General features: G+C 36.9%; 2 protein-coding genes across 4 annotated transcripts in view; one reads left to right on the forward strand and one right to left on the reverse strand.

The window, feature by feature from the left end:
• The window catches only part of Usp32 (Ubiquitin specific protease 32), a 45,044-nt gene extending 30,988 nt beyond the window's left edge, over positions 1-14,056 (reverse strand). The window contains exons 1-5 of the mRNA XM_073078586.1: positions 13,896-14,056; positions 13,586-13,820; positions 12,542-12,860; positions 5,763-5,991; positions 173-456 (exon numbers count right to left, since the gene is read on the reverse strand). Of these exons, the coding sequence (XP_072934687.1) occupies positions 173-456; positions 5,763-5,991; positions 12,542-12,860; positions 13,586-13,820; positions 13,896-13,953 (1,125 nt within the window). The 5' untranslated portion in view covers positions 13,954-14,056. The remainder of the gene's footprint in view (positions 1-172; positions 457-5,762; positions 5,992-12,541; positions 12,861-13,585; positions 13,821-13,895) is intronic.
• Positions 14,057-14,367: 311 nt separating this feature from the next.
• On the forward strand, positions 14,368-22,498 carry LOC140746439 (BRCA1-associated protein). 3 transcript variants are annotated; one of them, XM_073078589.1, is made up of 12 exons: positions 14,368-14,578; positions 14,724-14,769; positions 15,483-15,720; positions 16,617-16,778; positions 17,160-17,337; positions 18,174-18,342; positions 18,935-19,073; positions 19,414-19,505; positions 19,912-20,095; positions 20,641-20,790; positions 21,468-21,585; positions 22,198-22,498. In XM_073078589.1, exons 2-12 carry the CDS (start codon positions 14,745-14,747, stop codon positions 22,345-22,347), a joined length of 1,605 nt encoding a protein of 534 aa, XP_072934690.1. In that variant the 5' UTR covers positions 14,368-14,578; positions 14,724-14,744; the 3' UTR covers positions 22,348-22,498. The 3 variants fall into 3 exon arrangements, with proteins under 3 accessions (XP_072934690.1, XP_072934689.1, XP_072934688.1); XM_073078588.1 differs by having other exon boundaries at positions 14,369-14,769; positions 18,941-19,073; XM_073078587.1 differs by having other exon boundaries at positions 14,370-14,769.
• Positions 22,499-22,889: the final 391 nt, after the last annotated feature.

The raw sequence follows: 22,889 nt of genomic DNA on the forward strand, positions 1-22,889 counted from the left end.
AAAGTCAAATCCGAAAAAAAATTAGTTTGGTAGACGGTAGTTCATATTTGAGAGTGATTTCTGTATGTTAACGAAATTTATTCTCTGCATTAATTTCCCTTACCGTTAATTCAAATCGCAATTAATTTCAAATATTATGCACTAACTTCATACAGCCAATATTTTGGCTTACCTCACTAAGAATTATGATATCTTCCCCATTGCTCGGTCCCAGTTGAAACCTCGGCTTCCTGCCGTTCTTGGGCACCATGACGAGTTTCTCCCTAATATTGAGCAGGACCACTTCCGGGTCGAAGCCCTTCTCTCCCTCCGATTCTCCGTCAGAGGGCGTGGATGACCTGGAGCCTTGGTTCTTCAAAGCCTCATTGGCGACGGTGCAGAGTATACCCACCATGTCGATCAGTTCCTTCTTATTGAGGATCCCATCGCGGTCCAGATCGAAGATCTTGAAGCAAACTGTCAGGAAATACACAATGAAATCTATATTACGCAAATACGGATAAAAAAGGTTTAAAAAGGTGAGCAATAATATTATAAACTCAGGGTCTTCCGTAAACTGAAGAAGGTAGCAAGCTAGAAAAGGATCTACGAGCTGGTAGAAGCCATTGCTACCTATGGACAATGATAATGGGGGGACCGAACCCTGATTCGCCCTCTCGACTAGCGGTTTTCTCTCTCACCAAACCCTTCAAACAAAAACCTACATCACATACTGCTGTCGTAAGGCAGCAGCCGATGTGTCGGTAGTGCCGTCATAACTAAACCATGAAGGGGTACAACTTCTACCACGTAAAGCATTTGACCTAAAGACACAAATAGGATACGTGCACACTGACACATTGTGGATATAACGTCATTTATCTGTCGATGCAAATTCCCTTATCTCGTCATTACAATGTATTATTGGGAGCACTGATAATAGATAGCACTTATCTAAACGTTCCCAGTTAATAGTTTTTAAAACAACACGTATCTACACGGAGCCGTATTGTTTGTAAATAGAGTTGAATATAGTGTGAGCATAATGGTAATGTTGTTGCAATTGTACAAGTGATTGTACAAACAAAACGGTTAGCATCTGATAATGAAGCGTGCATAATTGAATTATAACAATTGTTGTCGATTACAACCAATTATATGCACTTAATATTATGTAATTGCTGTATTTTAGTTTTGATTTTTACTAAATTTATATCTAAAGTGCAGTCTACCTGTTGCATAGAGGTCACTGTAACCAAGAATTCTTAAAAAGTGGTACTTCTTAAAACAGATGTATTAAGCGTTATAGTGTATTAATTTGAATGGTGTATATTTGTAGGTATGTAATAGTATGTATGTAGGACACTAACACCAGTAGTGTTAGGTCAGGCTAGTATCTCATCTTATTATTAATTCGAATTTGTAGAAAAATATCCATCACAAGAATATGACACTTATCCAATGTAGCATATACAATTTTAGTGTTGCCTTCAATGCAATGATGCAATTGATTTAATTTCCAATTATATTACAATATTTTTGTAAATCGTCTTAGAAATTATTAAAACAGTAGTAATTTTTCGAAAAGCATATGTCAGCATTAATTAATAAGTATGATAAGATTAACAAGACAGTTACACAAAGTCAAGTAGATGTGTTATCAATTGACGAAAGTAATTACACGTGTTGCTAAGTTGCTATCCCTCACTGTTTCCATTTTATAAACGTGAGAATTATTTATGATATAAAAAATATATCTCTATTTGTGTGCTTATTAAGATTATCATTAAATTATCATAGCCGTTAATTTGCACATTAATGTGGACATGTGCACAAACTCTGGTTTGTGCACATGTCCTATTAACTGTAGTGATAATATAGTGTAGTGATGTAGTGTAGTCTACTACAACTAGAATGTTTACGTATTTGTGTCTTATAATAACAATGTTAAGCTCTGCTGTGTTCTGGCTTGAGGGTTTTGACATTCCCAGCCTGCTCCTCTTTATTTCATTAGTCCTAATTCCTAAAGATTACTAACGCGTTTGCGGCCGACCTAACACACCTAGAACACTAAATCTGGTGTTGTTTACAGGTGTATAGTCCGCGCCGAACTGCTATTCCACTCTGAAGTTGTTGCGAGCAGGTGTAGTCATACAATTTCTTATGGCGACGCGATTCCCTTCTAAATTTAGAGCGGACTAGCAGTTTTACGCGGACTATACATGGGTGACATTAACGACTTACAAACATGTGGATTCATTAATTTTACCCGACTGCGGAGGGTAATGTTAATGGTCGAACGTATGTTTGTGTCTCATGCTTTGGCACGCCATAAAACCCAAACGTCTTGAAGGACTTCAACATATGAAGTATCGTAAGAGCTGTCTAGTAAGCTGTAAGAGTAAGCCTATGTCGGCTATATTTTCAATTTTATAGTAATTGCTTGTTTTGCTCCTTCAATTACAAAAATAACAATCCAAAGTCAATAAATTGTTAAAAATGCAGATTATTGGTTCATGTATGAAAATAAATGTTATATTTGGTATAGCTACGGCTGGTATGGGATTAGTGTGAATGTATTTATCAAAGCCGTAAAAGTAATAAAACAATATCAACTGCTTATCTCAAATAAAATGCGGAAATGTAGTCTGACCTATCAACATTTAATATTCCAAAAATTTCGATTACATCAAACTCTTGAAAAAAAGTGCAAAAAGTTCCTTCTTTAAGACCAAATATTGCAAAATTTAATTGCAAATATCCAGATGACGTTAACAGCTTTCATTAAGTAATCCATCTGCCTTATCACTGGGGTTCATTATACAAGTGGTATTCACTATAAAAGTTAGTGTAAGTGGTATACTGTATGTGTATTTACGATGCAAGTAGATATCCTAATAAGGTAGGTACTTCATTTCGCGCCGTTAGTTTAAGTGCGACGCACACAGAGCAATAGACACGATCCACCGAAAACCCTCTACGAAAAATGATTTTATGACTGACTTATATGATCTGAACTACAACTTCAATCAAATGCGATATAATTAGAATTACCAATATCTTATAGTGTGGCGTTTCATGATATTTTTATTAAAATATTGTATATAATAACTGTATGTAAATAAACAAATAAAGTATAACATAAATGTTAAAAAATATTGTAGTTTTTGGCTTGTCTCTGGGATTAATTGACTGATCAGTAATTAAGCAATTACTTCTAACACATTGTGAAAATTAGAGCTTCCGATTCAGGCAATAACTACAAATAATTATATATTAATAATAACAATAAATACAAATAATTAAATAGTACTTATAAGAAAATGAAACTCGATTTTTCGCATATCTCGATATCAGGAGATTTTTTCAATTTGAGTGTGCGGTGCGCATTACGCGCCTTACAACACAATAGGAACAGTAGCGACTGTTGTCGGATGTCCTTATCCTTAACGCCTTAAACAGGAAGCGACCGCGTTACGACGTAGTGCTGCTACATTCTTGGATTAACGGATTTAACGGCATAAAAATATAGACTACAAGACAGGTTTTTATGCATCCCTCGCAGTACTTTTTTTGGGGATGAAAGGTACCTTATGTCTTTTTCTGAACCCCTGAAAAACTGTGTATAAGATATCATGACAATCGGTTATGCTATCCTATCCTGTCATGTTAGAAATAGGTGTGGCGCTGGCGCCGCCGAAGTCAAACCACAAAGGGTTCTACCACTTTCAAATTAATGTAGGTCTAAGGCCTCTAAGGCCTGATATTCTATCACTATCACTAACTAGCATTAGTTATGTAAATAAGTATACTATGAACGGGTATACGGGTATACCACGTGATGGGTTTTCTAATGAAAATCTTTCCATGCACTCGACGCCGAGATAACGTGTCTCAGAGATAACGGCTAACAAGCCAATACGATATCACTTAACTACCGTAAGCTATATGGCTCTGCGAAAAAGTACCGACTTTTATTGGATACCTATACCTACCTATACAGGGTGAATCTCCATAAAGTGCACATATTGAAACAGGTAAAATTAAACCGCATTTTATCGACAAAAAAAAATAAAAAAAATAATAAAAAAATTTTTTTTTGGGTTTTACGACCTTTTGAAGTTTTTTTTTTGGAATTGTGCACCTAAAGTAAATAAATCGCTATAACTTTTAAACTAAAATATTTATCATGTTCAAACAAAAATTACAATGAATGCTAATTATAGGCCGTACTGATCCATGAAAAAAAAAAAACAAAAAAGTTTATCTTCCCAGAAAAAAATAGTCAGATTAGTGTGAAGAAAGCAATTTTTTTAGGTTAAATTTCAGTAATCGTGAATTTCCTCAAAATAATCTAGGCTTTTTACTTTGTTTTTATTATTTAATGTAATTCTACGTCGTATTAGCTTTCAAACACTAAAAAAAGCATGCCTCTAACTTAAGTATAAAGTTTCCTACGAGCGCTTAAACAAAGGCAGTTCTTAAGGGTGTTGGTAATAAATAACATTTTTAATACAAACTAGTGTTTTTTTTTTAATTATTAAAGATTTATTTTATTACTGTTTTATCACTTTAATATCGTCAAAAATAAGAAACTACCATGAATTTACCATTGAAACATATTTTTGATAGTTTCCTTTGTTTATATTTTGGACATCTAATTATGGGTCGGACTATACCAGTTTTATTAGGGCGCACGTGCGTCGCGTCTTTTTTGAAACGTTCCTAGCAAACTTTATACTTGAGTTAGAGGCGTGGTTTTTTTAGTGTTTGAAAGCTAATACGACGTAGTATTGCATTAAATAATAATAAAAAAATAAAATGCCTAGATTATTTTGAGGAAATTGATGATTACTGAAAATTTTACCTAAAAAAAGTGCTTTTTTGCACTAATCTGACACTTTTTACCTGGGAAGATGATTTTTTTTTGTTTTCTTTTTTCATGGATCAGTACGGCCTATCATTGGCAATCATTGTTATTTTTGTTTGAACCTGATAACCCTCTTAGTTTAAAAGTTATAGCGATTTAATTACTTCAGGTGTACAATTCCCAAAAAAAAATTCAAAAGGTCGTAAAACCCAAAAAAAAATTTTTTTAATTTTTTTTATATTTTTTTTTGTCGACAAAATGCGGTTTAATTTTACCTGTTTCAATATGTGCACTTTATGGAGATTCACCCTGTATATGGCTGGATATATAAAAGCGAAAGCATACTTAGCTACTCACCGACTGACTAATCTTCGTAGAACCTAAATTATTCAAGCTTGAACTTAAATGTAAAATGTGGATATGGCTTCATTGGCATAAGACGGTTAAATAGGGTTTAAAAATCTGCTAATTTTGAAGCAAGCTCTTTGAACATATTAGGTTTTCTGTTACATTTAATTAACATTTTAGGTGTAAGAGTTAGAAATGATTAAAAGCCTTAATGTTAAAGTCAACGTTTTGGAAAATCAACCCCTAAGGCAGTAAAACATTGGATGATTTTTTAGATTGTATTAGGTATAGTCGCAATAAGGGTCGCTATAGCGTTAACGAAGAGACAGACACGATGTATTTCAATTTAGTCCTAAGGGACTGCGATACGACCTATGAGGGGGAGCGGCCATCATACCGGTCTGACACGCAGTGAGTTCCTGGTAATCCTTGGCCAGACAGATATCTCTTTAGATTTCGTTTCGTTGTTCTGGGTATATTAGTTTTTGTCTGAATCAATGGCACCATCGACACTGAAAAATCTCCTGTAGTAGCGCCATATATAGAAGCGTTACTCATCACTCACACTTCAACCTCTCAGTCCGGGGTCCGCGGCAGGCGGCGCTGAGGCCGCAGCAGAGCTCCTTGAAGTCGACGTGTCCGTCGCGGTTCTCGTCGAACGCGAGGAAGCAGCCCGCGACGGCGGCGCGCGGCAGCGGCGGCGACAGCAGCGGCGCGAGGCTCTCCGCGTCCAGCTGGCCCGTCGGCGCAGCGTTGCGGAGCGACCAGAAACATTTCTCTAGCTCTATTATGTCCTGCGAAATTAATAATAAACTTTTTTATATCGTTCAAGTGAAAACTAGCTTGCAACTAACCTGATGGTAAGTGGTCATTTGTAATCAATTCCATTATACGGAGGGTTTATCCTGAAGTTAATAAGAGATGCAAAAAAAGGTGCAAAAGGAGCTCTCCTCCAAAGCCGGCGATGCATTGGCGACTCCTCTGGTGTTGCAAATGTCCATAGGCGGTGTTGACTACTTTCCATCAGGTAGCACGTCTGCTTAATCGTTGGTTAAACAATAAGAAAAAGAGATGCGTTGTTTTTCCTGAGGACTAAGATGGTCGCCTCAAATTTAAGTCAACCGGCATTCACACCCTTCCCCCGAAATGCAAAAATTACTGCAGTCATGAAGATTTTGTTACATAGGTAAATAACACAATTTTAATGTTACTTTCTGCAAGTTTAGTGTATATGTATGTAGTATGTATGTATAACATTAACAAAAATCCCAGACACCAAACCGCTAAAACAAGTTAATACAAAACAGGTAAACGAAAACGACAGGTAAATAATATGCAAAAACTATTAAAGCTCTAATAGTACGGAAATAAAATTGCACAGGTTCTTTGAATAGGTATTTTCCTCAAGTCGGTGGTCGGTGTTCCCGACCGCTAAACGTCTCAGCTTACAAGTTCAAATTAGTACCAATTACTGACTCAGTAATGTATCATTTGCATGTGCACTGTATGACCAATCCTGTAAGGTTTATTCTACAGTACAGTACTTTTACGTAAGTTGGGTACATACTTAGAATAAGAAACTGATTGTTGACCTGAAATGCGAACCTTTGAAATGAAATCAATTAATAAGAAGCGTACAACATGCCTGCGACTTAGATCTCAACAGAATTATAGACGAACGTCGAACGTGATGGGGAATGGAATGGGTGACCGTTAGGGGCTTTTCATTCACCTCTTTGCTTTGAATGGTTCGGAATGCTAATTTTCCTAGTGGGGAGACCTATGGCCCGCGATGAGGATATAACAAATTGTTATTATAAAATCAAAAAACCCGACTGTTTAAAATAAACTGAAAAGGGAAGCAATGTAGCCTATATGACTCCTCCTTTAGACAAATCAAATGACGCATGATGTGTTAAACTCCGTCAAGACGTTTGGGGTTTAGGACGTACCAGCGAATGAAACAAACACACGTTCGAAAATCCTTTTACTTTACTATCCCCCTTTACTATCGCCTTTTACTCTCAGGTATAAAGATGTTGCAGCCACATGACGGGCCAATCAAAAGGATAGGTAAACGTGCGCCGCTAAACCGCATTACGTACTTAACTGGCAATTGTTCTGAGAAACGTTAGCATTCACAATGAGCAATAACCAGCCCAGAGCCAACTAACCGGCTGACTGGTGCTCCACACGATGGGCTCATTAAATCATATCTAGAGTGCCCCATACATTGTGTTGCAACTATATTGTACTACTACTAGACACGTTTTCGCATTATGTTCATTGTAGTATACAACCATAAATAGTGCGGAAATATCAATAAAAGCATTTGTTCAAAGGAACGTTTTTCGGATATTTTCTAGAACTTTCTCCACGTTCCCCTTTAACATTAGGGAAAACATTTTGTTAATGTTATCTCCATTTGCTAAATAAGGTACAAACATTAGCGGTGTTAACATAATTTACATCTTGTTATTTGCAAATTTAATATAGGTACTTACTTAAAAATCACAAAATTTCATTAATAATGTCATTACATATGTTAATGTTTTATTAATTTGTTGTTGTTACTGGTAAAAACATACTCATAATACATATTTAAGACGATATTCAATGAAGCTAAGTTAATTGCGAGGGCGGAGGATCACACATTGAAGTACATATTTACGCGCGTGGTATTCAATAAAGCTAGACAAATATACGTGAACAAACGTAGATGCCACCATCAGGACCTAGAATACGCCTACGAGAATAAACATTCATATAAATGTGTCATTTGCGGTCTATTGAACCTTAAACCACTCTTAAACGATGTTATACAGCAGCATTTCCCAACCTTTTTCAGTCCACGGACCCTTAGGAAATCAAGCACAATTTTCACGGAGCTCCTTTATAAAATAAACAGCAAAAAAAAACGGATTACGTATTTATTTTAGTTATTACAGATACAAAAAAAATAAAACAAATACAGAAGGTAATTATAACTGTTTATTATGAAAAATATGAAAAAAAAATGTGATGGTTGGTGTTGCTATTTTGCAACTAAATCAATTTGGGTTTATGCTGCTACTAAGCTGTAATCTCAAATCAGATTCTACTTGTAATCTTTCTGTGTTTGTTTTTGTATAAACAAGAGTAGAAGAGAAGAGTAGAAGTTTTTGTATAAACAAGAGTGCCTTTTCACATAGGTATGTGGTTGAAAAAAGCAGTAAAGCGGCCATTTTGCATTTAATGAGCGATTTATGTATGGTCCAGAGAAGACACCGCGGACCGCCATACATCCATACAGGGGTCCGCGGACCACAGGTTGAGAAACGCGGTTATACAAGATACAATATAAATACTTTATTTGTAAACCAGTTAGGTATATCACATACGATACACATTCGGCAACACCCAAGTCATCACTAAAATATTTTACAATTATCCTTCTTTTATAAGGTAAATAATTCTTATTAACTTCAAAAGCAGTTGACGGAAATACCCAGTATGTTAATGACAAGACAATATTTTCATACGACAACATCGTCACTTTAATATGTTTGAATTATAATATGTATTGTCATGCTTAATCACATGAGTATCCCACAAGACATGCGAGGCAGGGTATCAATAACTGACGGCTGAAGTTTTTAAAATAGTATATTTAACTTGTTGATAAGGCCAATACTCTACCTAAAAGTTGTCAACGTAGTAAAATAGGAGACATTTTCAACACCATAGAACTTGGCCATACGCAATACATCACTCTGATGTCGAGTTCTTCAATTTTTTGTAGAGCCATAGGTCACAGACGTCTAAGTATGTGTGAAAGAGGTAATTTATGATATATTTTAATTCGGTTACACACTTCAGAAACTTAAATAATGTAAACAAGGAGATAGTTGATTATAATTGCCATCGTATTTTACCGAGAACCGATAGTAACTGGTTACACTATCACTTACAAACATTACAAGTGTTGGCTTAAGCTTCCGGAGCTACCTACGATAACCCATCGCAAAATTTCCGCTCGTGTCTATTTAACGGTGACAGAATCCTCTATGGGTAGCTTCACAATTTTTCTGTCTTTTGACTAAGCTAAGCCATTTTCTTAGAACCAACGAAAATAATACATATTCGATATAACGTATCAAAAAGGGATTGATTACACTTAATTATTCACATACATTCTGCAAGTCCTCAGTAATCAATCCATAGAAGGCTCATGTCTTGTTCAATCAGTCACGCTTTATTGGACGAGCACTCGATTTGTTTCCCTACATTAAGGGTCGATCTTTACAATAGCAACGAGCATGATGTATTGATAATGACAATGAAACAGAAAAAATAATGTATATTGTCTTGTCTCTGAATAACATAGAAGCTATACACAAAAATGTATTTAACATTTTAATTCTCACATCTATGAATATAATGAAGGTTACATAATATTAAAAAAACAGTACTTCCATGTTTCAAATAATAGATTTTTTTTGGCAAAAAACATTCGACATGGTATGAACAGAGGTTTAATGTGAGTGTGGATATCGACAAAGTCAATATACTCTTCCAGTGAATGAATTTATTATTGCAGAGCGAATACACCAAGGAGACAGATAATATGCTTGCTTACGTAATTAATGGGTCTGCATGAATATTATGCGAGGCTGCATTGTTATGTATATTACTCAATTGAGACCTTTTGAGTACTAGTCTCTTACTTTCTTTTATGAAATTGATGCAGCAAATGAGTATGCTGCTTACATCACGGTCGTTATGTAAAGGTTTTGAGGTTTTTTTTAAATATAAAAGTAATTGACGAGCATGCAGTTCATCTGATGGTAAGTGGATGTTGCCACCCATGGACATCTCTCATCCCCCAGATAGGATAACATATACCTACTCATCGATTAGTATACCTACCTGAGGTCGGCCACAGACAGGCAATGTATACATGTCGTGTAAGTGTCTTGATGTGTAATTTAGCGTTTTACTACATTTTGCACACTAGAAGACATAAACACGCGAACCTTGTATGTTATAATTCTTTTGGCGGTTTCGGAAAAATTATGAAAGTGTATTTTACAACACCGACACCCGAAATCGACATAAAGTTGACTAGTAAATGTTGAAACTTTTTACAGAAAGGGCTAGCAACAAAGTAGTTTTAAACGTTTATTTTTAAGTAGGTATCAGGTGGTACATTACGTACCAATGATTTTGTAATATTTTTTTTTTATTTGTAATGGTTCTTGCTCGTATACTAATTGATACATGAACTCTTTATGATATGTATAGTCCAAAAGAATATAACTTCTCATGCACCTACTTATAAGTAGAGACGCTTTTTTAGAATTAGCAGATTTAAAAATCTGTTTGTCTATTCCTCTTCGTAGCGCCAGGTATTCTTTATATACTCATAGTCTCATACGCTTCTAATATCATTATATACTTCATAATTTCGTTCACTACTTTTATAATTATTCATGGGTAACAATAATTATAGACTTTGACTGTCCTTATAAGTTACCTTGACTTATGCAGAACAGTACTAGAGTTCTTATTTTATTCCGGAAGATTTGTGAAACTTTTTCTATGCCTACGCTATTACGTTACAGTGTTATTACGTATTACAAATACAACCATATTTCTCAAGATTGCTGTAAACAAACGACTATCGTATTGCCTATATAATTAAATTACACATCTTATTGAAAATAAAAATGTAAGGAATAAATTTCATACCGATTTCATACCGAATTAATATTCCCAATGCCGCTAAGAATTCCGCATATTATAATTTTGTTGGAATTTACACAGAACTCGTTACGCAACTCGGATCCTAATGTTATGTATCATTTATAATAAACATATTTACCTAATTCAAATTGAGATAGAGTACAGGTGGCCATCGACAAAACACAGTAGGTATGTAACATCAGATGGCATGCAATCGGCTGCATGTTTTTTTGCTGTATTATCTATGTAGTTTACGGTGATATTAATGTAATCTCTTCTTGAGTCTTTTCTCACATTTACATGCATCACAAGTAGGACTTCGTCACCAGAGGATAACTCAAGTCGTATTAGACTATTCAAGTGGTATTTTGTTATTATTCCCTACATAGCTAAAAGGTAGTAGGTACTACTTAAAGGCATTACTATTGCCGAATTCTACTTGTATTTTCCCTTCATCTAAATAAGTCAAGCAAGCATATCTAACATGTATGTAATGTAACCTTTTATTTATATAAGAATAGTGGAAAATATATTTCTGTGTTGCAATATTCGTTTTTTGGGCAGTCGCGTCATGCAGACAAACAGCAAATTACGTCAGCGGGCATAATTGATAAGAGATATTTTAGATAACTCTGCTGTAAAATGACTTCTCTACCAACCTAGTCAATTACTTCAACCTTTCTTTGTCAATGATTGCTCAATTTGTTACTACTTTGTGTCTTTATACATTTTTATTTGAAAATATTGGTTGTAAAAGTTTATCTTTTTCTGTCATATAAACTTACAATCTGATGCTTAGCTTATAAAAGATATAATCAAGGGCAGTGGTGGACTTAGGATTTTCGGTTGAGGGGAGCTTGACCTATCTGAGGAAAGTCTTCATAGCTTAAAATAAACTTTTTCTATAAGGAAATATAAGTACTCAGTGTCTGAAAAAGACAAATGTTGGTGAAAAGGTCACAAATGGATTATACATAATTTTGTACATTGGGGGAGACATGAACACTTAAATCCCCTCTGCTAAGGATTTTAAGGCATTTTGGGTAGGTACCTACTGAAACCTATTTTAAGTGAGGACTATATTATTATGTGACTATGTTGTTTTACCGGTCTGCAAATTTGCCATACTTTTACTTCACGGAATTTTCGTCAGTATGCATGCGAAAATTAGGAAAGATTGCCCTTACAGTAACTAATAAAGTCATAATGCAAGTATCCCTCAAAGAGCAAGAAAACTTAGTTTAGTATAACAACCAGAGTCAGTTTCCCCCTCTTAACTGCTTGGGATATCATCACCATTAAAGCTTTTTGTGGTTTATAAATAACTTAGTTGTTATCTATTTACAACACCATATGTAATAAAGATTATCTCAATTTGTAATCAATACATTATATTGTACAATTTGAGTTAATGTTTCTCGTAAAATTAGCCTTGTCAATTGAACATGAAAAATGTATGTTTAGTAATTTATTATTGATTGCTTATGTGTAATACAGTTATGTACATACAGTAGAAACTCGATTATCCAGATTAATTAGTGTAAAAAGCTCCTATGACTTTAAATGATGTGGAGTGGTCTAAATGCATGTTTACTACATCTATGACATAAAAGAACTCACCCTCTCCTCTAAATGTGTAACACCAGCCAAGCTCTGGTAGAACGTAGGTGTCTCCAAGTCCTGGGTGACATTCACTCTATCATACAGCAACCACTTGGACAAGACTGTGGCATCTTTGTGTATTAGCAGCCAAGACCTGAACTGTTCAAATGTAACTTTTTCATTGGATCCAAATAAACTCGTCAGCACTTCAATAGATCTGTGAGCTTCTGATGCTGGCAGAGATGTGTTCTCTATGTGTAATGCTCTCGCAAAATCCCTTTTGTATATATATGAGCCATTCTCACTTTGATTGTTTACATAAAGAGTCCAGAGGAATCTAAAACAACATAAAAATAAGTTACTGTATGAAGTAATTTTCTTCTAATGTTATAGCTGCATGAAACTTGAATATTTTAAATCAAATTAAAGTTTATTGCACTATTAATATAATTGTATGCAAATATAATAATTATACAATAACATAAGCAAATCAAACACCTTATTAACCTAGATATTTCACAAAGGAATATACAACCTAGAATATGTATACAAATATAAGTACAGTCAATCCTCAGATAGCAGAGTATCTCGTGCATAATGCATTATGCATTAATTATGTCATTGATAAACTATATTTATAAAGACTTCATTTATGCAAAGTGTATATAAATTTATGCTATATAGCTCCATAAATAAACCTTAATAGTATTTCTAAAGCATAGTGAAAAGTCTATAATAAATAATGTTGAGAAAAAAGAGAAGAAGAAAAGAGAAAAATCTATTATTTTTTAGCCATAATTTTTTACTTATGTTTCGCTTTATTTTCTACAATATAAATTTATTATTTGTGCTATTATTATTACGTTTATTATCTTATTTCATTAATGCATTTCAAAAGTGTGCAAAAAAATACGAATGCAATATTAAATGCAATATGAAGTATTTAATATCGTGATTATTGAAACTAACGACATTTTCAACCTTGTTTTGTTCAATTAAAAATCTTATAAGATAAAATTTGTTTACAGGACCTTAACAGTAATAGTTAATGTTTATTATTACTTGATCTTTTCTTCAATGTTGCCCTTGGTGAGCACAACAACACCACACAGCAGATCCTTGAACGTGATCCCGCGCTTGGTGCCTCCGCAGGCCTGGTACAGCCACTCTGCCACTTCGTAGGGCACCCCATCGCACAGCACTTCGTGGACAAACGCTTCCAAGCTCAAGGTCGTGCCGTTCGCACCCGCACATCTCTTGAACGCCTCACGTATACGCCTCAACTCACTATCAGACACTGTAAATGAAATGAATAACTTAACTCGTATTCTTGCAATCTATTAACGCACTGAACTCCACAGATATACCGTACCCCTCTTCGCCGCATCATCATACGATATAAAACTAGGTTTCGAATCTTTCGCACCCATTTTAGCTTACAGGCATTAATCATAACATTTTTAGGCGTAATAAACACAAAGAAACAAAAATTAATTAATACAGCTGACAGCTCACGTCGTATGATCTGCGGCCATATTGAATATTTGTATTTTATTTTTATTCTTTTTTCCTTGACACTACAAGGAATAAACAACCTTACAGCCTTACAACCTTAGACAACAAAAAAGTCTGTGTTCTCCTTTTATTTCATACATACGCGTTAATATATCCTATAATATTATATTAACATTATGACGGATTAAAATATAGTTTTATTAAAGAAAATTAAATGGAAAATTATGTACTCATTATTTTCAGTCTACATATAATTATATGAAAATTGTTATCTTTTATCTATATTTACGAATGTCATTATCGTCAAAAGAACATCAATATTATTAACCTACCAAATTTGAAGATGTATTTACGGGAACCATTTTGTATTCATCAAAGGGCCTTTTAAATTTTTGGGTTATAATATATTCCACTTCGCAGTTGACTTGTTGATTTGGAAAATTTGCGAAATATCTTTTAAATTCTCGGACAACGATAAAGTTAAAAGTGAAATAACGTATCATCCTAACTGAAATTTATTCATTTCACAAATTACAACAGGTGATGCTAACGTCCAGTCTCTACTAGATGTTATTACCAAGATAAATTTTTAGTTGTTGTTTCACTACAACAGTTCTTTGTTGTGAAATATTCTTTGAAAATTATTTTGTAAATGTCTGTATCTTTGTGTGTTTTGCGTGTCGAGATTGACGAAGACCTACCAGAAATGGGGGACAATCCGTCTGAAATTGGTAAGCTATTTAACTATCATTATCATCACCTTCAACCCATTGTCACTCCACTGCTGAGTTCGGATTGCATAAATTGGTAATGTTTATACATTTCTAAGAACTTTTAATGTGCCATGCACGATGTTTTCTGAGTGATATTTTGTGTTTTATTATTGATGAACAGTAGAATATGTTTTGAAGGTAGGAAAATAAATATTAATATTTCTCTATATCATTTCTCAATAGAGGTGTGTTTGTGATGCAACAGATAGCAGTTGGGCTGGGTACCAGATATCCGGCTAATCTTGTGGCTGGATAGCAGCGCCAATCTATAATCTTATTCTTATCAGTGGTTAAATACAGATGTCCAGGGCAGCAGTAGCCACTTATCATCAGATGTACTGCATGCTCATTTAGTGTACTTTAATGTTATAGGAAAAAATCATCCACGGTTGCTAAGATAATCGAAGCGATTTAAATCTATCAAGGAATCATAAAGGTGTACATGACACACATCCATAGCTTATGGTGGCTTAATGAAAAGTGGTCTAAATACTTCAATGAGTGTGTTAAGTCTAAATTTCACGGAATTGGATTAAATTTAATAAGAAACAGAAGGTTCAGTATTGGTCCCATAAGAGAAAAAAGTTTCAGTTGGTCATTAGTATTTATGTTTTCTTAAATTAGTATGTATGTACAATAATACGAATTCTATTGTCAATGTTCACCATTAGAAGCTGCAAAGGAGCAGAAGCGTAAAGACCGCGGTGCTCGGGAGTCCAAAACAATCACTGTGGAGACATATGCTAGTGTGCTGATGGGCCCCAACTCTGACAATGGAATCCTACCCACAAGCTCTCGCCGCTCACCCCCTGAAAACAGTGTCTCCGAGGATGAAGAAACTATAAGTTTCTTCTATGGAAATCCTCTCGTTGAAGTCACCAAGGGTGTGTTGCACTTGTATAAGGAAAAGTAAGTAAAAAAAGGAATATTTTTTTCTGCTATAGTGTGTCTCTATTTAAAATAGTCCATAATAAAACTGGCCAATCTAAAAATGTAGTGGAGATGGTAACCTTGAAATTATTCTAGTAACCTTCAGGCATGTACGGGAACTTCTCTTGACCCAAAGTAATCACATACATATATGTCGGAGAAGGACGGCTCTCATCAACATCATTGATAGAATCTATGGGTTTTGTGGGCGTTGTCATAGGGTAGATGCAGGCACAAATACAGTAATCACAGTATTTATTGTTCTTAACATATATAACTTTGGATTTACAAAATAACTATACTATACTACTACTATTACTTTACAAACAAAAGATTTGAGGAGCAGGTTCAAAGTAGTGACTATACCCTCCAAAGCACAACAAAATAATGATCCACCTCGATCACTCACATCAGTTCTTATTAATGTTTCCCCACCGCGCAGCCACATACCTCGACTCCACTTGAGACCTCTTAAAAGTCTCTGCTCTGATTCTAATACGAAAGCTATACAATGACTGTTAATTATAATTTAAATAGGTATTCCTTTCGATTGATCAAGTATCAATAACATTACTAAAATACTATAGTAACAGTAAGTCAAGCTATATTAAATAACTCTTATGTTATATTCGACTCTTCTTCTGACATATATATAAACAATTGATAATTATGCAGTTATTATGTAGTGTTAGTACCTCAGCATTAAATACTATTGTGTAGAAGCAGTGAATGACATGATAACATAACAATACTGCACATTATGGGAATTTGTAGGTTTTAAATTAATGATTATTCTAAAAATTGTAAAGGTTGCTATTGCTTCATAGAAACTGTAATACATTTTTTCATTGTTTTATTTTTTTGTCATTGTACAGTGAACTAAAAGAAGCAGAAGCGAAGACCCTCTGCCTTCTGTCAGTACCGGGGGCGCTGGGGGCCCCAGATCTGCTGGCATTTGCTGCAGCTTGTCAACAGGATATAGCCCATGTGAGGGTGTTGCGTGATGGCTCCCCAGACCACTATATGGCGCTATTGACGTAAGTATATTTGATTATGATTTTACTTTATATTTTTTTTTAACTACAATTGATCTATATTTGATCTTATTCTATAACAGACATCAGTACAACTTTGTCAACTCGATATTTTAAATTTAAATCGTCGTCAGGACTTATTCATCTGTCCATCAACACTTGTCGTTTGGTTAGAGACATTAGAATTCCATTTTATGATACATGGTTTGACAGTTGAGGTACTGAGAATTTTTATGAAAAAGCGTTATGAAAAAACAGATGCAAATAGGAAAAGGAATGTTTCGTTAGGAGTTTTACTGTTGCACATATGTATGAGCATGGATGATAAGTGGGTGTATCTATATAGAGGTACACTAAGCACGGTGTTGCGTGTGCACTGCGCAGGTTCCGCACGGTGGCGGCGGCGCGCGAGTTCCACGCGGCGTTCGACGGCGTGCCGTACAGCAGCCTGGAGCCGGCCGCGCTGTGCCGCGCCGCCTGGGTCGCGCGCGTCGAGTGGGCGCGCTCGGGCGCCGCGCCCCGCGCACACACCGAGCTGCCCACCTGCGCCGTCTGCCTCGAGGTAACATAACCAACACTGATATAATCCGCGCACAACTGCTAGTCCGCTCTGAATACAGAAATGAATCGCATCGCAACAGCAAATTGTAGACATTAGCGGGACGTCCCCCATAACTGTCCGTTGCCCGCTCTCGCCCTCGTGTACATCGCTACGTTAGTGTGCCCTTATGTTGCTACAGAGTATATGCTTGTAGTTGTTTTCGACCAGATTGACTCTCTGTATGACACCTGCGCGCATTAACATTAACGCATTCAGAGCGGACTTGAAGTTTTGCGCAGACGATACCACACTGACACCACATAGTTACGTACATACGTACGTTACATGCCACCACACGAACACAACTATTATCTATACAATTGAATCAGAAGGTGGCAGAACCCATTGTGGTTCGACTTAGGAAGTGCACCACTTCTTTAGTGGCTATTAATAGCAGTGTTCAGTGGCGCTGTGTTTAAGTTTAAAGATGGATAATGGAGAAAGGATGTGATAAGGGAGACAAGCGTATTTAAGGCTTCCTGATTTAATCCTCAGGAGGAGCAACGTGTCTAACTTATGTCTGTTCCCAAGTCCATGAGTGACAGTAGCAGCTTACCATGTCACTTAAGTGGATTGAATACTCATTAACTTCTCTGCAATTTATGCTACTTCTATATTATAAACATGAAATAAGTATAAAAGCATTTTAACACTATTATCAATTCCAATTAGGACTCATGTTGGTTACAAGACCTCTTTTTTCTGAGAATAGCAAATGCTAATTATGTCATCATTTAAAGTATATTTTCTGCGTGTTGTAGTTATAATAAAACCAATGTGTGTGTCTGTGTGTCCAGCGCATGGACGAAAGCGTGGCGGGCGTGCTGACGGTGCAGTGCGCGCACGCGTTCCACGCGGAGTGCCTGGCGCGCTCGCGGGACGCGCGCTGCCCCGTGTGCCGCTGCGCGCAGACGCCCGAGCCGCGCGGCCGCGCCCGCTGCGCGCGTTGCGACGACCTCGCGCAGGGTACGACACATGGGCACATGCATGAATACACGCACATGAACCACGCGCACGTCCGCATGCACGCACACACAAACATGAACTACGCCCGCATGCACGTACCCACACACATGAATCACGCGCACACACACGCTCGCAAGAACGCACACACACATGAACAACTCCCGCATGCAAGCGCGCCCACACACAACACACACGTGCGCATATGTACGCACGTATACATACAACCACGTGAACTCGTGTACCCCTTTTTTGTGCAGTACATGTGTAATACTTGATGATGAACGTCACCATACAAATATAATGTAACCTAACCTAAGCTTATCCTTTAAATTAAACATATTTGTCGCATTCTCTGAATGAAGGATTTGGAGAATAAAGTCCTTTAATATCTTCTCCAACTTCAAATGTTAACTAGATATAACAGACACATACAAACAATAATGGAAATGTTGTTAAAGAAATGTAACCTTACAGTAAATTTAATATTAATAAAATTGATTCTGATTAGATTCTATTGAACTTTTATAGATCTCGTAATTAAAAATCATCTGGTAGATAAATGAACAGAGGTAGCTAAAGTAAAATTTGGTAGGTACAGAGAACTCTGCGTCGGAGGGCGAGGGCGGCGGCGAGGGCGAGCGCGTGGAGGGCGTGGCGGAGGGGCTGCCCGACGGCGCGGAGGGCGGCACGCTCTGGATCTGCCTCATCTGCGGACACGTCGGCTGCGGCAGGTACGCACCACCCACACGCACACGTGCACGAATAGTTTTAGTACTTTAATTTATATGATGCTATGTATTCACTGCCACCCATCTGCATATATGTAATTAATCCCAAATTAGGTTCTTGTTTAACTTTTAGTCGACCTCAGTTGATGCTTTGCTGTTTCATAAGAACGAAGTTGTAATGACTTGTTTACATATCGCTGTCTCATTACACGAGCAAGATGATAGATAATCTTTAATAAATTAAATGGAAGACACTAAAATGTACAATATTATAAAATAAATGTATGAACAAATTTCATAAAAACAATTTAGCATTTTAACCATATTTAAATTTTCTACACAGATATGAAGGCGGCCACGCTGCACAGCACTTCTTGGCTTCGAACCATACGTATGCCCTGCAGCTGGGCTCCAACAGGGTGTGGGATTATGCTGGTGAGTTCCATGTTTGTTCCAAGTCACATGACACGAGTTTAATTATTACCTAATCTATATTTTACTTTAGTTTTTATGCACGTGATTTTATACATTCATTATATTTATGTCGATTACACGAAGATAATGAATCTAAATTATTATTATTAAATAAGGTATTGAGTGTATGAAATTTAGTGATGTACGATGTATGAAATTTAGTGTGATACATGATATGTGTGACAAATTTGTTAAATATAATAAATATTTGAAAAAAGTTTTTATCATAAAAAAAAATGATTACATTTACGTACTTTTTTTTTGTGAACTTTGTATATTCAATTTTTTATGTTTGACAAGCATTTTGTATACCTTATGGTATTTTTTTTAAAGTTCCTTGATCTCATTGTATTGATTGTCCCCCCAGGCGACAACTTCGTGCACCGCCTGGTGCAGAACAAGGCGGACGGCAAGCTGGTGGCGGCGGAGGGCGCGGCGGGCGAGGCGGCGTGCGGCGCGGACAAGCTGGACGCCGCGCAGCTGGAGTTCACCTACATGCTCACGCAGCAGCTGGACAGCCAGCGCGCCTTCTACGAGGACAGGATGGCCAAGTGAGGGGGCTTTGAGTTTTTTGAGTAGTTGACGCAGCATACTGCTGTCTATCTGATGGATGCTACTAGGTAATTGATATGTGTAATCAACCCCACATAAGATTACATTTATACATGAAGTCGCCCAGAGATGCGCCGCTACCCTTCATCTTACCACACTCTTCAAATTAGAACACAACAGCGCTTCACATTGCTGTTATGAGGCAGAAATAGGTGTAACTGTGAAGTCATCGGAATCTACCCACAGAGGATTCTGTTCTTTATTGTTTTCTGATATTTTATATGACTATTGTACTGTAAATAAAAATGATGGCATCATTATATACGGTGGTGCTGCACTGATGGTGGAGTTGAACCACACAGAGTCTTATCTTCTGCTCTCAATAGTTTTTTAATATTTTATACGATTATTGTATGGTTAATCAAAATGATGGCGTTATAATATTCTACAATATTACAAAAGTGAATAAAACGTATAATACCTGTAAATTTTGAATTGCCGCTCAATAATGATAATAATTATAACAAAATATAACGTATTGTAGGCTAGAGTCGAAGTTGACTGCGGAGTGCTCGGCGGCGCGCGCGGAGGCGGCCAAGGCGGCGGCGGACGCGGCCGCGCTTCGCCGCCAGCTCGGCGCGCTCGCCAAGGACAACAAGGAGAAGGAGAAGAAGCTCACCAGCCTCACCGCCAAGTCAGTATTCATATAGTCATACTCTTCAATGCTAAGTTAGTGCCCATTATTGTCTTGCAACAATATAACGGTTATTATTTGATAATCTACTCAGTGTGTATTAGGAAGTAGTGTGTAAAAAATTCGTAGTTTCTACTGTAACTACGGACAATCCGAAGTCATATTGTAAAATTCTTATTTCAAGTCAATTTCATTACATTTGAATGGCATTAGTTATGTGACAGCAATTAATTGCTTAGTTTGTTAAAAAAAATACAATTATTTCATTGTCAAGTTTTATACGTATCGAAAGTTGCGTAGTGGGATTTTAGTAGTAGAGTTTCTCTATCAAGGAAATATTAAAAGTTAATTCGAGTCACTGTCATTGTTCAATAAATTAAAATCTTACTAAATTTTCAAAGTTTGCTCTCAGTAGGCTTAGTATGAATTTTCAATATAACAAAAGGTTAAGGTGTTATAGTAATGTCTATATTACTGTGTTCGTAGACTGGACACATTCAAATTTCCCCCAAAATGTTGTATTTTTAAAAGATTTAAGGCCTTGGCTTTTTGCCTTTCAGCCTAACTTTATTGTACTTTCATCATTATAATTTTATTTATTCCCAAAATATTGAGTACGAATTGTCATTACAAAAGAGCTTTAGGTGTTATCATAATGTGTATGTGTGTGTGTGCAGGCTGTCGCACGCGCAGGCGGCGCTGGCGGAGGAGCGCGCGCTGGGCGCGGCGCTGGCGGCGGGCCGCTCGCAGGCGCAGGAGCGCGCGCGCGCCCGCGACCACGCCGCGCAGGAGGAGGTGCGCCCCCTGCCCTCCCGCGGGATACTTATTATGATACGGCTGTCCGGACACCCTTGTTGCCGGATAGCTGGATATACGCCAGAATTTTACGAAAATTAGAGGAGAAGAGATACAGTCAGCTGTATCTCACAAAGCTTCAAATAAAACCAACCTAAAAACATCTGTGTGAAACACTATAGGAATGGTCAGGAGGTCAGGTTAAGCGAGCAGGGTGCGGCAATGCCCTGCGAGCGAATGTGTCCAAATCATGTAAATTCAGTGCGTACTTAAAATATAAACAAAACAAACCTAAATAACAGTAATATTAATCTATAATATAAAAAATAACATAAATGAAATAAGTAATTAATATTTATAAAATAAATATTTTTTTTAATTGAGAGGCTGCAGCTTCTTAATAATTAGAGCTTTAGTTCTAATAGATCGTTAGAGATACATCGAGGTCGTGCTTCATTTCGATAGCAGGAGAAAAAAAATTGTCAGTGACTATTTGTAAACGTCAAAGACGTTTAAAGAAATTAATTTTCTTAAAATAACATTAATATAATGTGTTAACCATTCAGAGTAGTAACGCAAGGAAGTCAAATATCAAAATAACGTTTGTTACAGATAAACGAGCTGAAGGAGCAGCTGCGCGACGTGATGTTCTACCTGGAGGCGCGCAACAAGCTGGAGAAGGCGCAGGGCGCGTCGCAGGACGAGATTGCCGCCGCCTCCGTCAGCGTGCAGCCCGCGCCGCCGCGACGACGCCGCCGTTAGCCCACGAGCGGGACGACGTTGTAGGGGAGATGGTGATTCGTAATGTACAGCAGCGGTCGGCAACCCATTTTTTTTTTGTTGACGAGAGGGAAACCATCAAAAGGTACCCGGTGCCGTGGGAGCGACGCAGGTTTATCTGGGATTCTTACCGCACTATAACCCCCCCCAGTGACCGTCCTCGGCGCTGCGTGGAGGGCTCCTGGTTCTCCAAAGGAACGCACCGGAGGGAGAGCGGTGGGCAATCCATGGCACGCAGGATATTTTGTTAATTCAAGATAGTTGTTGTTAAAATAACATTGTGTTGTTACTTGCGTTGTTACTCTCAATGGCTAACCCGCTGATAATAGTAACGCACGGGATAATAGTAACACAAGGAAGTCAAATATAAAAAAAATGGTTGGTACAAATAAACGAGCTATGGTACAAATAAAGAAGCTGCGTGAGGGATGTTCTACCTGGAGGCGCGCAACAAGCTAGAACCCATGACTGTCCCACTGCTGGGCACGGGTCTCCTCTCAGAATGAGAAGGATTAGGCCATAGT

Source organism: Epargyreus clarus, unplaced genomic scaffold (genome assembly GCF_041222505.1).
Source record: "Epargyreus clarus isolate Ecla_fem2 unplaced genomic scaffold, WU_Ecla_fem_2.2 ptg000012l, whole genome shotgun sequence".
NCBI lineage: Eukaryota > Metazoa > Arthropoda > Insecta > Lepidoptera > Hesperiidae > Epargyreus > Epargyreus clarus.